At 55.7% G+C, this 16,857-nt stretch overlaps 1 protein-coding gene across 1 annotated transcript in view; it reads right to left on the reverse strand.

The window, feature by feature from the left end:
• TMEM132C (transmembrane protein 132C) overlaps positions 1–16,857 on the reverse strand; it is a 288,038-nt gene that overhangs the window by 5,615 nt on the left and 265,566 nt on the right. Inside the window, exons 6-8 of the mRNA XM_045073630.1 lie at positions 4,948–5,153; positions 3,285–3,558; positions 1,932–2,123 (exon numbers count right to left, since the gene is read on the reverse strand). Of these exons, the coding sequence (XP_044929565.1) occupies positions 1,932–2,123; positions 3,285–3,558; positions 4,948–5,153 (672 nt within the window). The remainder of the gene's footprint in view (positions 1–1,931; positions 2,124–3,284; positions 3,559–4,947; positions 5,154–16,857) is intronic.

Here is a 16,857-nt window from a genome sequence, read left to right on the forward strand (position 1 = left end):
TGGGCCAGCCTCAGTTGGGTCTCTGTCACTGGTACCTGAAAGCCCAAACCGATGCCGATGCCAGTGTCCTGAGAGGGGCAAGTGAGACCACACCTGGAATCTGGGGAGGCTGCTGTGCTCAATGTTGGCCCCTGCCCGCTCCCCCATGGCCACTGCCTGCTCAGCTTTCAAGGGTCAGCTCCGAAAGATGGTTTTGCCTGACGACATTCTCTGGCCTCTGGAATCCAAAAGCGGTCATGCCTGTAGCCAGAAGTGCCAAGGAATTAACACCCTGCAAAGGTAGCCCTCGGCCAGCTCCCTTGCCCCTGGTCAACACTGGCTGGCGGTTTCCCCAGCAGCTGCAGGCTCCGGGAGCCACAGCGGTGGCCGAGCGGGAGACACACTCTACTGACTGTCCTCCATCCCCAGGAGCAGTTTCTGAATCCCTCCGGGGGCTCCCTTCACCACTCGAATTGAGTATTTGAGTATACGTCTTCATGCCAGGCTCAGCTTCTGGGGGAATCAAAGGTGAGACAGGCTGTACGGCTCAGTAATTTTGCTTCCCACCCTGGTCCCCTCTGTCCATGTCTATCGGCAAGACCCCCTTCTAATGCCCAGGCCGGATGCATGAGTGCCGGGGGATTCCTCACTCCACTTCTCAGTCCTGGCTTTCCTGCAGCGGATGAGGCACAGGGGAGGCATAGGCTGCTGCCCTCATGTTTACGGGTGTAAAAATCTTTCAGCTTTTGTATCTCAGAGTTGAAATGCCAAGAATAAGGTGCCAGCCTTACGCACACCGAGGGCTGACATAAAACACGGTTCACACGGTCTGCGGGTTCATCTTGGTGGACTTTCCATCCCGAATTAATTTTTCTTCACAAACTCTAGATGGAGAAAGAACTTCACACAGAGCAAGCCCCCGGAAGGCCGACGATCCGAGTTAAGCCCCCCGAACCCCGCAGGCTTGCGAGCTCTGTCTCCATCAACCCTGCCGTCTGGCTGAGAGCAAGTCCCTCCGTTAGCTCGTTACAGTGAAGCCGGGACACGGGAAAGCCAACGCATTTCCCCAAAGATGAGAAGTTCTGAATGACTTAAAATAACACTTGCCCAGAAATGATTTAGAGCTCCATCCTTCTGAGAATCACGTCTGCAAGTCGAATGAACTACATCCATAAATCCCCCCTCCCCGAGGCCGTGCTGGGACCTCCAGTTACCATGGCTGAGGAAGACGGATGGGAGACATTGCCTGGGGACTGGGGCCTGCCCCCCGCCATCGAGGCTGCCGTGCCAATCCAACCCTAAGGAATTACCCCTGCTTTGTCTCCCACTCTTCTCCGCTCCCCTGATTTTGCTCTTTAGGGAGCAGAAAACACCATGCCCCCAGGAGAGAGGAGAGATAGGCCAGCCATGGGGGCCGACGTGGATGGGAACGTGTTCCAGGTCCCTCCTGCCGATGTTCTGGAGCAAAGTCAGCGAGCAGCTGCATGATTTCTAGAATGACCCTGCCGTCATCTTTGGAGCCCGGGGCCACAGGCAAACTCCTACATGATGCTCTGTTACGCAGCACAGTTGACCAAAAGATAGGGACCTCTGTCTGGATGGTCTGGGTGAGCCCAGGGTAGTCCCATGAGCCTTTAAAAGCAGATTTCTCTGCTGGCAGCAGAGCGGAGGTCAGAGATGAGAAGCGTGAAGGGCCTCCGTGCACACGGCCGGCTTTGAAGATAATGTGCGTGTGGGAAGAGAGAGGGAACATGGGTGGCCTTAGGGAGCTCAGCGAGGGCCCCAGGGACAGCCGGCCAAGAAAGAGACAGCTGTCACAGGACTTCGGCAGCCCCCATCGCTGTGTTCTGGAACATGGTTCGGCTCCTCTGACCCCCTCCTCCTGCCCTCCTTGCCGAGTCCAGACCAGTAACCCCCCTGCTCCTCTGCACCTCCGGCCTCGAGGACCCTACCTGTTTGGGGGTCCGCAACAGCTCCTCAGCTGTGGCCACAGCGGTGATGGCCTTGCTGTTCTCCGTGCTGGGGTGGAGGGTGACCGACAGCCCGGCCACGAGCTGGATGGCCAAATCCGTCACTGACACCTTGTCATCTAGCACGGTTACCGTCTTCTCTGCCAGGATGGAGTCGGACAGTGGGGACAACACCTGTGGGATTGACAGGACAGAATATTCCCAGATGTGGGAATCTCCCCCAGCAATACTTCCGCCTTGCCCCGGTCCTGGGTCCAGGATACAGGGCAAAGGGGTCACACACCTTCTTCACTATAGATGCACCAGCCCATGCCATGCATCTTTGCAAGAATCAGATAAAGCCACCCTTCCCCAAGACACTTTATCTCTGTCTGTTGGAAAATTGCAATAAATATTAAAATTCATTCTGCTTTAAAAGAAAATGTCCCCTCCCATTGAGATGCCGTGCTCTTGTACACCGCACAACCTGGTTAACTGCACATGGCCATCCTGCTGACTGGGCTCTTGAGGAGTCACACACAAATTGACTTTGTGCAACCTGAATCACATTCTAAATGAACTGTGGAACTAACTGGTGAGAGCTGAATTATAAATAGTCTACTCCCCCCTCCCCAGACCCCTCGCACAACGTATCCTCTGCTGAAACCTTCCTTTTGGCTGCCTCTCGTAAACCAAATGTCACCCTGGAGATCTCCAGGTGAAATGACGGAAATATCCCTTCGTTCCCACACATGGCTGTGGTCTCAGGATCCAGAATGATATCCCCGGAAGGTGCAGTCAGGGGGGCACAACTTGAGGGTTTTCAGGAAAAACCATCTGACATGATCTGCCGTCTGATCCGAAATGCATATCGTCCTATGCATTTCCTTGAACAGAAAACCTTCTGAAGAGAGTTTGTTGGATGAGTCCGTGACAGAGAGACTAGAAGCTTTACGGGAAGAAGGGACGCAGCTTCCCAGGGCCCCGAGCAGGAGCAGCACCGAGGGAAGTGGGAGGTGGCTTCTGGGACGTGTAGGAGGTAGAAATACGGGGCGCGGGATGAAGTGAGGGGAGTCGGAGGCAGGACGGGGAGTGCCGGAAGGTGTCGGAGTGGAGGACGCAGGAGGTGGGAGAGGGGACAGGCCGGGTGCTAAGGCTGTATGGCCACCTCCTTCTCCATTTGGTTTGCAAGAAGGTTGGGACTCCCAGAGCTGACCCAGGCTCACCTTCTGGTGTCCCGAGGACGCCACCCTAGGGGCCAGGAGTTGGGCACAGGGACCTGCCCTTCCTGCGCGCCTCCCCCAGTGCCTGGCACGGTGTTTGCCGCTGAGCATGCAGAAATCCCGGGCTCCCTACCTGGATGGTGGTCATCCCGACCTCCTGCCCGACCAGGACCCTGCTGTCCTGGAGGGTGGCCACGTGGGGTTCCTCCAGCTTCATGAAGTCTGCCACCAGGTGGGTGACGTCGACCTGCCAGTCAGGGCCCAGCATGTAGCTCAGCTGGCCCCAGGGGCCGGCGCCCTCGGCCACGAACTGGGTGAGGACGCCCACGGTGGCGCGCTGGTACTGCAGGGCACAGCCGCGGCCCCGCCGCTCCTCCTCGTCTTCATCCTCGCTGTCCCGCGTGGGCCTGCGGGAGCCAGAAGAAGCTCTCAGGCTCCAGGAATGGAATCGGAGACGCGCCGGAATCCCAAGCCAGACAGACAGGTGCCTGCCTCCGCCGCCAGGGGACAGCACCCCGGGCGGGAGCCTCAGGACCCCACCGGCGCACCAGGTCCATCATAGGCAGCGCAGAGCGTCGGACATCTCTTCTTTGGACATAGTCATTGACGAAAGACTAAAGAGCCAGCATCGACGAAGTCTACGCTGTCCAGTGAAGAAGTGGCAAACAGCCCCGTGCGCCTGTTTCCAACTTAATTTAAGTGAGTAAGAACGAAATCGGGAAGGTTGAAATTTTCTCATCCCAGAAGCTCTATGGCAAGCGCTCCACAACCACACTGCTAGCGGCAGCGGACAACGCGGTTCTAGAACATTCCACCACCACGGCAAGGGCCCGTCTAGGCTCCCCAGCTATGGCTCTTCATCTCATAACCCTGTGAGGCAGAACTAGCTGTTGTTATGTTTTGGGGGTGTGTGGGGGTCAGGGACCTTGGGCAAGCTCGCAGAGCTAGGAAGTCTCGGGTCTGCCGTCCCCAGGGACACAGCACACTCGTTCTCTTCCTCATGACCACCTCTCAGTCTGAAGGACTGCCTGGATTCCCAGCTGTCCCTCCACAGTTGGGTCAGATTCTTTCAAGCTCTCCTTGGGGAGAGGGAGGCAGCTTCTTCCCGAACGCATGTTGGCTTGCCGCTTAAAATGAAGACCTCGTGTCTGGGAGACTCCAGGAAACAGCTCCAAGAGGTCAGGACGGAAGAGCCCAGGCAAGAGACAAGGGATGTGACAACAACTCATTTGCTGACCGGGGGCAGGGGGCGGGGCATAGGACCGAGGAGACCAGACCCCAGCTCCTACATGTGGCAATCCAGAGTCACACGGAATAAATTAGAGCCTTGTTTTGTTTGTTTTGGTTTAAGAACAAGTAGTAAGACCATGGTCCAGTATAAATGCCATCACATTTTATGCAGTAATCTCTATGCACAGAACTGATGAAGCTTACGAGTATTCGTAAAGCATCAAAAAAGAAATCACTGCTTCACTTTCAGAAAAGAACTCCAAACTCAAATCTCCCTGGGGGCTGAGGGGCTAGAAAAATGTATCACTTCTCTCGCTTCCTTCTGGGGAAGTCCTGGTCTATCAGACGCCCAAGTGCAGTGCGCAAATGGTCTGGGGTTGATGAGATCATACCCTGTTGAGACTCTTGGCTGGTTACTCTGGGCCTTGGTGAGGCTGGAGAGAATGTAGTCTCACAATCATACCAGCATCTGCTATGTGCTGGGCCCTGTCCTGGCTCCGGCATGGGGTCAGTAAGCAAAACCATTGAGATCATGGCCCTGGTGCATCTCCCCATCCCAGGCTTACCTCTTACTGGCCACAATGGGGACCCTCCAGCCTTTGATCTGGCTCAGCTCTGTGTCAGAGACCTCAATCTGCAGGGGCAGCCGGGGCACCCACACGGTGATGTGTAGGGAGGCACTCAGGTGCTGGTAGGTGAAGTTCACCACCGCATCCACCTTGCCTTTCATCTCCTTGCCATTGACAAAGATGTAGTCACAGCGGTCAGACACCTGCAAAGACAGAAAGGCGGGTGGAGAAGTCCCCGGGCCCTGCCGACCACTCTTCTTCCATTTGTCTTTTTCTCCAGCAAAGCACACATGCTTTTAATTTAGGGTCCTCCCAAGGCAGAGCCTGAGACAAGGATTCTGTGCACCTGGTCTACTTGGGAGATGGCCCCAGGGAAGAGAGGCTGAGGAGCAGACTGAGAGAGACAGAAAAAAAAGATAAGTCAATATAAAATAGATAAGTCAATAGAAAACTACATCTTTATTTTCTTTTACTTTTATTTTTGTCTTTTTTGCTATGGATCAGTTTCTCTGGAACCCCCTGAAAGCCTACAAAATTGTCCCCCTGAAGGATAAGAGGCAGAAACATTATCTACCAGCTCCCATCTCTCAGCACCCCTCTGTGTTAACACCCTGGCACTTCCAGACTGACACCCTAGCTCATGGCATCTGAGAAGACCCCGGGATAGAAAACTGTAGTAGATTGAGCTGGAGTGTGGTCCAGTCACAAAGGGAGCTGCAGCCGAGTCTGCCGTTTCAGGGGGCTCCAGAGGTGTCTGTTCCCCGGGCTGATGTCTGCTCATGAAATGAGGCACACCCCAAGCAACCTCCCAGGACCTGAAGGGCTTGTGCTACCTTCTTCCTCTGCAGCATGACCACTGATATCCTCTGATCATGCACACTCCTGACAGTCTGAGACATCCAGGCCTCTGCCTCTGGGGCTCCCTTTGCCTAAGAACACCCTTTCTTCCCTACTGGCCTGGCCAGGCACCTCCCCAGCCCCCGGGATCCTTTATATATTTGTATTATAACTGCTTAGCCTGTGAATAGCCTCAATGCATTAGTGACTACCAAACTATGCCCCCGCCTCCTGCAGTCCTCCCTTTGCTTTTCCCATTCCTACCTCATCATTGCCTCAGGAAAGGGCTGAGACAGAGCACAAAGCAGGATAAACACATAGAAAATAAAATAAAATCTGCAAGCATTAAGATTTTGTGTTCCAAAGTCTAAACCCTTAGGGAGATGAATCTGTACACAGCCCTGTGGACATTCTCATGTGGGGGAAAAAAAAAAAAAAAAAACACCAACAACAGGAAGACGCCTGTGTCCACTAGGAGTGGGCTGGAAGAGGCACCACGGACAGGGGTGGGACCATATGCGAGGTCACTCTGGTAACAGATGCTCGTAGGGACTGTAAGCAGAACATCTGGAGACAGGACGCATCCCCCCCATCCCAGGGCCTTGGCGATGTTTACATCTTTTGAAAATTAGACTGGGATTATGTTCTGTAGCCCTAATGAATTGAAAACTGAGACTAGAAATCAACTAGTGTTTTCAAGAAATGACATGACTGTCTTGCATATTCAAGTTGATAAAATGTGATTTATACTGGCCCCCTGTGACCAGATCGACCACCAAACTATGAAATCCTTGAAGGAAAGAAGTACATCTTTTTAAATCCTTGATCTCTTGGTTCCACACAGCAGATGCTCGTGAAACAGGAGCTTAGCAGAGAGGCCACTGAATGGACAGATGAATGAATGTATGTATGCACAGACGGATCTGTGGGTAGATGGACGGAAGGATGGACGGAGGGATAGATGAATCGGTGAAGTATGTATGTTTGGGTGGGTAGATGGGTGGCTAGATGGGTTCATGGATGGATAGATGGGTAGTTGGGAGGGTGGGTGTGTATATGTATGTATGTATGTATGGATGGATGGATGGATGGATGTATCTATGATTGGATGGGTGGGCTGATGGTTGAGTGGACAGGTAGGTGGATGAACCAACAGGACCCTTTCTTCACGGAGATGCCTGCTTCAGGACAACCAAACAAGGATCTTGGGGTGAGGGGAGATGTGGATAGAAACTGAGATATGACAGAGCCAAGAGAAATGGAAATGCAAGACATTTACTTGAAGGCTTCCAGAAAGTTCTCAAGCAGTGTTTCCTAACCTTTTTGGGGCCACTGACTCCTTGGAGAACACATGTCAAGCGAATTCTTGCTAAAGGTATGCATATACATACAGTTTTGCATAACATTCTGGAGTTAATAAAGTCACACGTAGAGTCCTCAAATAGCACTTACCATACTAAGCTATAATTGCCAGCTTGCTCATCTGTCTCTTGTCAGGACTGTGTACTCTAGAAGGAACAGTGTCTCCTTCCGAGGGTCTGCAGACCCTGTTAAATCACATCAGTGCTAAGCAGTGAGCTCGTGTGATCACCCTTTCTTTCCTCAGCGTCTGGGAGCCATGGATGGCTACTCTGGGCCCAATTGTCATGTCCAACTCTTGCTTCTCTTTGGAAGGGCAGCTGCTGAGGGCTGGGCTGAGAGAATTTCCCCCATCTGCTGGGGACAGTGGCAGGGGCAGCTTGGAGGGGAACACAGGGACGGATCTTCTCACTCATGGTCAAGAGTGGCTTAAAAATGTTTACCTACTGATTAAGGGTGGAAACCAATTCTAGCTGCTGTCCCAGACTTGCCATTAGCATGTAAACACTGTCCTGGATCTGGGCAGACATTAGCATAATAGCCGAGCAAGAGTTGTATCAGTAATCACTTCTTTAATCAATGTTGTAATTTACAGACCATTGACTTCGCTCATTTATTACCTTCCTGAGCTCCGGTGGGAGGGAACCTGACCGCTCCAGAATATGTAAATAATCAAGACGAACGCCAAGGGTAAGACGTTGTGGCGCGTGATAGAGCCATTGTCCCCGGTATTCCTGCGGGTGACATAAATGTCTGGGGGGGGGGTCTCGGGATGCATTAATCATCTCCTAAGTGGCTAGAAGTGAGAACCACAATATCACAAAACGAGTTGGCTTATCTGCAAAATAGGAACAGAAAAACCCCACAGGAATCTCTTCAGTCCCTGGCTTCATTTCTGGGACTCTTTCCCGTCTTTCGTGGTGGGCGGGCCGCCCCCTGGGAAGGCTGCCCGCTGGCCTCTGCCCACTCGGACATTTAAACTCTCCTGTCCAAATGCATGGTGGCCACTGACCCCACCAGCAAGTCTGCTCTTAGGGCCTGGAGGGGTCAGGGTGGGTCTGGTTGAGCGGCACGTGGTCAGTGGGCATCTTCTGTTGTCACTCGGGCCTTGGCGACTTGTTTACGACATCGCCCGCCTCTTGCCCGGGGGGAACCGCTTGGGGAGCACTGTCCACAGGGAGGGCAAAGCCACCTGCTGGCCAGCCATTGACATCCAGTACGACTTCTGCCTGAAACAGCAGCCAAGCAGGTTCCAGACTCAACATTCGAGAGGGCAGGTCATTACACAGACGGTTGGACCCACCCCAGCATCTGCGAATGAGCAGGTGTGGGGAGGGGGACCCACGACTGCATTTCTAACAAAGTCCCAGGTGACGCAGATGCTCTAGGCCTGGGGACCACATGGGGAGATTCGCTCCTTGAAATAATGCAATCGCCCCTCCTCCGTTTCCACGGAATCTTCCGTTTCTGGTCTTAGTGCATTCGGGCTGCTGGAACGGAGTGTGGCCGACTGGGCACTTCCAGGATGGATGGTGGTTTCTCACACGTCTGGAGGTTAGACGCCCCAGCGGAGGACGCCAGTGGATCCCTCGTCTGGTGAGGACCCATCCCACCTCACAGATGCCACCTCCTCGCTCTGTCCTCCCGCGGCGGAAGGGGTGAGCGAGCTCTCTGCGGACTCTGTTCTAAGGTCACTGATCCTACCCCACCCATGAGGGCCCCCACCCTCATGACCCGGTCACCTCCCCAGAGCCCCACTTGCTCACATCATCACATTGCAAGTTAGGGTCTCAACCCAGGAATCGGGGGAAGGCACAGAGACATCCGGTCCATAGCACGCTCCTTCCAGGACTATAGTCGTTCCGTTATAATGCTTCCAACCGCCTCTGTGCCAGTGACTCCCAGAACCCGACCTCCAGAACCCAGAGACCCAATGGCTTATTCAGCATCTCCCCCTGGATCTCTAATTAGCATCTCAAACTTAAGATGTTTGGAAATCAAACTCCTAGCATAGTTGTTTTGGTTCTGTGGGTTGGTTTTTTGGTTTGTTTCTTTGCTTTTTGCCACTTGGGAGCCTGAGGCTGGAAATGGAAATTAAATTCAGACACAAAAAAAGTCAGATTGACATTTCTTGTACTCCTGAGTTTGTGGCCTCGCTCTGTTCACACAAAATATCGCTCGACCCTGTGCGGCGGCGATGCCCTCTTCCGGAAGATTGTCTGCCAGGTGGTTTCCTCGCTTCAGTCCTTTTCCGGAGCTGCCGGCGGCAATCATTTTCCCGTTCTGGAGAAGAGGAAGCTGGGGAGCTGGGGCTCGTGGACGGGGCGGGGGGGCTGGCCTGCTGTGGTGAGACGGGGGAGGCCAGCACCTGCAGACCGCGGCTGCAGATGGCGGATTTGCCGGACGGCTCTGACGGTGTTGTCTTCACAGGCAGCAGCCTGAGACTGGGGCCTTGGAAGTCACCCTTGTGCCGCGGGGGGGTCTTGGGTCATCTCTGCTCCTGCTGGCCAGTGAGCTGGGAAAGTAAGGAGCTGCAAGAGGTTGCTGGCCAACGAGTCCGGGAGGGATCACATCTGCTTCCTCTCCATAGGCTGCCCTTGCTGTCCGTCCCTTAGTGCATCCCAAACGAGCCCACTTGGACAGGCTGATCAGTCCAAATCTGGGCCGGAAACAGATGCTACATGTGACCCGGAGGAGAGGGTGACAAAGGCACTCTGGACAAAGCTGTGGTCCCGGCTCCGGGAAACTAGCAGGAGACAGCACCGCTTGCCAGACAGACGGGGGAGAGGGTTCAAGAGCCTCCTCCACAATCCACGTGCCCCAGAACCTCAGCCCGGGAGCTGGTGTGGATATAGGGTCTTGGCAGGTGTCATCAGCTGGAACGAGGTCTTCCCAGCTCGGAGGGGGCCACAGAGGGCTGGTGTCTGCACACGAAGAGAGGAGGATGTGGAGGCAAGCCCCCGGGGGTGATGTGGGGACACTGGTGGAGATGGAGAGGTGCTGCCACGCACCAGGGAGCGGCGAGGACTGCGGCCGTGCGGAGCCGGCAGACCCAAGGCAGGGATCCTTCCCCAGCCCCCTGGAGGCTTCCGAGGGAGCAGGGCCCTGCGTACAGCCTGATTTCAGACGGCTGGCCTCCAGCCCTGGGGGAGAAGAGCATCGCTTTAAGCGTGACCTTGGCGGAGGGTGCGGCTGCTGTCAACCACAGGCTTGCGGGAGGGGCCCAGAGGGATGGACATGCTGACGTCTCTCCCCCTCCCCGCGTCGGCCCGAGCCTCCCACGGCCTCAGCACGCAGGGAAACCAGGGGTGGCTGCACCTGGCAAAGTGACCACAAATGTCAGCCTCCTGGAACAGGAGGAGGTGGTGCGGGGATCCGGAAGGGCGAACAGGCATCTCCAGCACAGAGAGCGCTTCTCCTCATATTCCCATCTTCTTATCAGGGGCTTTGTGCGAATCACAGAACTCTTTTCAACTCTGACAAAATCCTTCGAGGAGTACAAGCTCTTCCTTGACGATCGCCTGGGATCTCTCCCGAGCATCCTCCACGCACCGCCCCCTCGTGCCCTGTGTCCTCGCTGGTCCTCCTGCCGCAGGACCTTTGCACGTGCTGTTCCTGCCCCCTGAAGTCTCCTCGCCCACTTGCCTGTGTGATTTGTTCCTTATCTCCTTTAGGTCTTCCACAGAGTGGCTCCCAACCAGGGGCCATTGTGTCCCCTGGGAGACATTTGACAATCCTTGGAGATCTTCTGGGTTGTCACCACTAGGGCAGGGGTTGTCATGGCTGAAAGACAGGTGACTGGTACCTAACGGTTGAGGCCAGCACTGCTGCTCAACATCCTGCACCGTACAGGACAGTTCCCAGCTAAGGTCAGCACATCCCAAATGTCAGTGTGGCTGAGGCTGAGAAGTGCTGCCTTACTTTCACGTGCACTCCCCAGAGGCCCTGTCTCCGACATCTGCATGTGGACGGCAACTCCAGACCCTCCCTAGCTTTATTCTTCTCATTTTTCCTGTATTACTGTTTCATATGTTACGCATTTCAGCCATTTATAGTGGTTATTATTTGTGCTCTATTTCTAGAACATAAACTCTAGGATGACAAAGCTTTTGATTCCTCTGTTCAATGTTCGTGTTTATTCAGTGCCTAAAATAGTACCTGGTGCTCAGGTATGGGGCTTACCACTCCCCTCCTACTGGAGGGGACACTCGGGGCTACCTACTCCCCCCACTGTGCACAGGTGCACACACACGCAAGAGCATGCATAGACAGGTGCACACACACACACAGGTGCAGACAGGTGCACAAACATGTATGCACATGGGACACATAGGTGCATGCATTATAGGTACACACAGGCACATACATACGTGTATGCACATAGGTGTACACACACACAGGTGCACAGCACAGGTGCACACACAGATGCACACAGGCACAGGTGCACACATAGGTGCCCACATGCACAGGTGACCACACACACAGGTGCTCGCACACACAGGTGCCTGCACGCACAGGTGCCCACAAGAAGGCGGGCTTTCACGGGTGATTGCACACTCTGTAACAGCAACAGCAAACATTTGCTGACTGTTTATACTAAGCCAGGAGCCACTCTGACAGGTTCCCGTGGATGATGTCACCGAACTCTCGCCATGAACACATGAGAGAGAACTGCCTTATCTTGCGAATCCTATCCATATTTCAAGTGAGGAATCGAAGGCACAGAGAGGTGATGTAACTCACCCAACATCACACAGCAGGGAGTCAGTGAGCCACACAGGGAGTCGAACCCACACCTCGGCTCCCCATCCTGATGCCCACCAGCTCTGTGATGATGAACCTGTTGTTTTGATCCTTCCCTCTTTCCTGCGGGCGGACTCTATTTCCCTTCCTGCTGATGTGGACCTGGCCCTGTGACGAGTTGGGCCAGGAGAGTGTGAACGGAAGGACAGCGGGCCGGTCCCAGCCAGGCTTTTGGGCGCCACGAGCGCTGGGGCAGGCCTTGTGCGCTCTGCCACGAGAGGCTTTCCCCGACGTCGCTGCTGTCTCTCTGTCACCCTGGGACGAGACCCGTGGAGCCCGACCTAGCCCTGCTGCACTGAGGGGTCCACTCGGCTGAGCCCGCAGACCATGGACGCCTTCTGTCTCTCCTCCTCGGGAAGCAGAGAGGCTGCTGGAGGGTTGGGAGGAAGAGAAGACGGGGCGCCCTGCTCCCAGGTTTAAGAAGGACACAGTGGATTCGGGGAAAACCCCATGGAGCACTTCTCATTCTAGAGCAGTGGCGTTCGTCTGGACCCAGCTTTGGGATTGGACCCGCTTCCTTTCTCAGCGGCCCGTTCCCCATGGCCCTTCTGGTCCGTGGTCTTCTCTCCCGGTGCTCACGGGGAAGCGTCACTGTTCTCCTGGAGGCCGGGCTCCCTGGTCACTGAAGACGTCACATTAGCTGTCCCAACTTCTCAAGGAGACAAGGACAGGGGACCGGCAGGGCCTGGGGCCGGCCAGCATTTCCGAGACGAGGTCTGGGGGCCTCCCTCTTTTCCCGTCCTGACCCTCACTGTGGAGGCCTAACGGGATTCCCACGGCCGCGGAAATCTGATCACGATAACCTGCACGTTATCCCGCTGACCTTGAGGAATGTTGCGGAGACCGGGACACACCACACAGTCTCAGCTCGGCCATCCTGTCCTCTTGGAGGTAGTAGCTACGCTGGGCCAGGCCTGGCTGGGGGAGGAGGGAGCATTTACCCGGTGTCTGCTGTATACTAGACTCCATGCTGAGCGCGCACACACACTTTCCAGGCGAGGACACTGGGGCACAGAGAGGTTGAACAACCCGTCCAACGTGCCACAGCCAGGAGTCCTCGGCCTTGGATGTGACAACCGTGGTTTCGCCCCAGAAAGGCTCTCTCTCTCTGGCCCTTCCCAGTGCAACTGGTGAAAAGTCACCTCTGGTCTTTCACTCTGGAATTAAAAAGGACAATGGATTTAAAGACATCGCTTGTGGCCTGTGGTGACACGGTCTTCCTTCCCTGACGTCTCTGCGTCAGGCGCTCGCGGACCAGAGTCTTAGTAAACCCAATTTCTTTCCTTCTCTTTTCAGAAGTCGGTCTCACGCCGTCATGTACAGTGACTCACATGACTTTGAGAGCCGAGTCCCAGCTCCGTCCCCTGAGCGCGTGGCCCACCAGGGACGTTTAGGAGCAATGTAGTTTCTGAAGGAAAAGAAAGGTTCTGTGGCATTCTCTGAGACTTAACGGAGATATTTTCGACGTGTCTCAGTTTTAAGTGTTTAAGACGTCCGCCTCGGGGCTTTTGCACGTCCGCAGCGTGAGAAGATCGCCGCAGTCCAGCCGCGCAGTGCACGGGCCGCTGACACAGTGACTCGTCCCATCGCAGGTGTGCACGTGTGTGTGCACAGAAGGTGGAATTCAGGGTCTAGCCCGGAGCAAACGCCCAGAGCTTAGCACGGCCCCTTCTGCTGTGCGCAGGCTCCGAGGCGGGGACCGGCCTGTTGCAGAGGACCAGGGCAGCTGGGGGATCCGTGTCCCGGAGCCGGCTAGGGCGCATGGTGCAGGGAAACTACGGCCGCTCAGATCTGCCGGGAAGGTCAAATGAGAAATTCCTGCAAATGCAGGAATAAGCCCAGTGCCTGGTACACGGCGGGCGGGCAAGTCATGCCGGGCCGGGGAGGGGCACCTGCGGAGGGTCGGGCAGACGGACCACCTTAGCCCCAGAAGTGTCTTTACAGGGGCTCTGGTTGTTCCTGTCTGGAGGAGGGGCATGGAAAGAAATTTCCAGAGTGACGGCTTTGAACAGATCAGGCCTGTCTCTCCAGGAGTTCATGCCGAGTCACCGACGCCTCGTCCCGGGGAGCCGTCTGCCTCATTTTCCTCCGGTGATGTCACCTGAGATCCCAAAGTGCTGGGGACCAGGACAGAAGGCACGGAGCAGTCCGGTGATGATGGGGCTGGGTGCCCCACGGCTTCTCTCTGAACCCCAGGCCTGGCAGAGCTACCCAGGGTAGGGGGTAGCCGCTCCCTGAACACGGGGCTGTCTCTCTGTCACTGGGGACGAGGAGCAGAGGGTGTAATCGCAGGGGTGTCCAGGCAGCGAGCACGGAAACAGTCCAGCCACATGTTGGATGGGGGCATCTCAGGAGGGGTGTCCTGGGGCCCCAGGACCAGGCCCCTGGCCGTGACCACCCTTGTCGTCCCTCTGGGAGCTCGGGGGCCAGAGGAAGCTGGGTCTGAGTCTCAGGCAAGCCTGCTGTATTTATATGGGCGTTTTCCTCTTCTGATTCGGGATCGCCCCACTCAAGCTGTCCACGTGCCAGGCATCTGCTTCCTTGGCGATTACCCGCTGGCTTCAACAGCCAACTGCAGGGCCATGTCCTCCTGGGAGAACCAGGGACACAGGCTTGCTAGGAGACTCCCAGAGAAGTCAGACTCCTCTGCTTCCTCCTGGCCAGTGGCTCCTCTGGGGCACGTCACTGCTCTGACTAATGTCACCAAGAAAAGCCAAGGAAGGAAGGTGATTCACGGACCGGGCTGGAGTGGCACTTTCTCCCGACCCAGGCCACATTAAGAAATGGGAGGAAGGTTCTGGGACGGGGAAAGGTCAGGTGGCGAGGAGTAAGGGTCTGGGAGGGGAGGAGCCCCACTGCAGGCACCTGTTCTCTCTCCTGGGCCCAGCCCTTTTCAGTGGAGGACCTCGAGCCCGCGCATCAGTGGGAGGACTGCACGAAGCCCCGCCTCTGGCCTCAAGAATAGGGTCATGGACCACAACGGGGGGCTGCCCATCCCCTGGCCGCAGTGGCTGACTCGGGGTGAACCCATGAGCTACGCTGGTGCAGAGGGAATCTCGGGGGCTTTCCGGGCTGCACTAAAGGCATTTGTACGTTTTTTCTGGGATATTCCACATGTAAAAATAAGGTTTTGTAGCCACTTGCAGCCATCCCGGGACAGGACAACGTGTCTCAGAATTCAATCAGCACAAAAGAGACAGAAAGTCAAAAATGAAATGTTGGTTCGTTCACGTGGGCCCCGGGGTCCAGCCATTGCTCTCGTGCGGGAGCGTCTTCCCTCAGCAGCGGAGACGTCGCCGGAAAGGCCCGGCTGGGCCCCGCGACCGGTCCCCTGCGGCCCAGGAATGGCTCTGTGCTCCTGGGTCTTCTTTCACTCCGTGGCTCTTGGGGAGGAGATGCTTCTCCCAGCACCCTGGGGTGTGAGTGCAGGGGCCAATCTTCCCTCCCAGGGAAAGCCTGCCCACTCTGCCCCGGGGCCCAGGGGCACCACCTACCGCTGCCCACAGAACCACCCCTGGGGCTGCTGCCAAGAACCCAGCTTCCCCAGGACTCGGAGCTTGTGGATCCAAAGCGCCTGCGGTAGAGAGGAAGTTCCGGGCCCACAGGGGCAGCGCCCGGGGAGAACCGAGGCCCCACCCCGCGCGAGGGGACAATGCCCCATCATTGGCTACAGGACACGTCTTTTTTCTGACGACGCTGGCGTGTGGACAGATGGGGACGGCCAGCACTCCGTGGGGGTCACCAGGGCCCTGGGGCGGCTCAGTCACGTCCCCTCCCTGTTCCTGTTCCTGGAGACGTTGTTGCTGGGAAGCTGCTCTTCCTCCTGCTGGGTGGACATCCACGCAGACGCTCCCGGAGCGCTCAGCCCCCCCCCCACATTCGATGCCTGCAAACCCACACTCGGGGTGCTGAGCGCACCCCAGACCCGACTCTCCGCACCGGCCGCTTCCCTTCCCCAGACGCCCACCGGCCAAGGGCACGCCGGGGGCTGCTGCAGGGGAGAGGAGGGAACAGGCAGAACCGTGCACATGCCGGGGCCCCTCTCGGCACAGGGCGATGGACCGTGCTTCTCTGATCGTCCACGGGGAAAAAGGGACAGCAGGAGGGCGGGTAGGTCCACACTGACCCCGGGGGCCTGACGGATATGCAGGGGTGTGTGTGTGTGTAGATTTGACAGTTACAAAAATTGTGGTGAAGGAAGTTTGTGTTTCGTGATCTCATGTTTCAAAAATTATTTTTCTATATATGGATACGCATCGATATTGTCAAGAGAGATGTGTAAGAAATGCTCGCTGAGCTGCTTTAATAAGAGACCACATACCGTAGGATTCCATTTCTATGAAATGTCCAAAAAAGGCAAATCTATAGAGACAGAAAGTAGATTAGTGGTCGCCCAGGGCTAGGGGTGGGGATGCGGAGTAACGGCAAATTGGGGGACAAAAATATTCTAAAACTGGGTCATGGCGATGGTTACCCAGCCCAGGAAGTTCACTAAGGTATCGCTGAACTCTACCCACAAAGCGAGCTGCAATTCTACTTATTTTAGCAACAGCGTGCCTAGCACATGGGCCCACAGCCCCCAGTGTCCCTCCCGGGGCTGTCGAAGGGATGCCTGAGCGGACCTCAGAGCTAAGTCCTTCCCATGTGTGGGCTACTAGGTCAAGTCCTTTTTGTGATTGATGAAACTTGGTAATCGTCACAGTGGCCTTCTGGACTAGGGACTATGACGGTCCCCACTTTCCGAAAGAGACCGGGCAGCAGAGGATGTACGAATTGCTCAAGACTGCAGAGCTCTGGACGGCGAGGTTGCGAAGGCTTTGGAAGATTTCTCCATGGTTCTCTTGCATATCCTACAAGCAAAGCCTCTATTGCCTTTGTCTGAATGCTGTTTTTCAAGGGTGTCCACCT

This window comes from Mustela putorius, unplaced genomic scaffold (assembly GCF_011764305.1).
Source record: "Mustela putorius furo isolate JIRA1106 unplaced genomic scaffold, ASM1176430v1.1 tig00537248_pilon_pilon_pilon, whole genome shotgun sequence".
Lineage (NCBI taxonomy): Eukaryota > Metazoa > Chordata > Mammalia > Carnivora > Mustelidae > Mustela > Mustela putorius.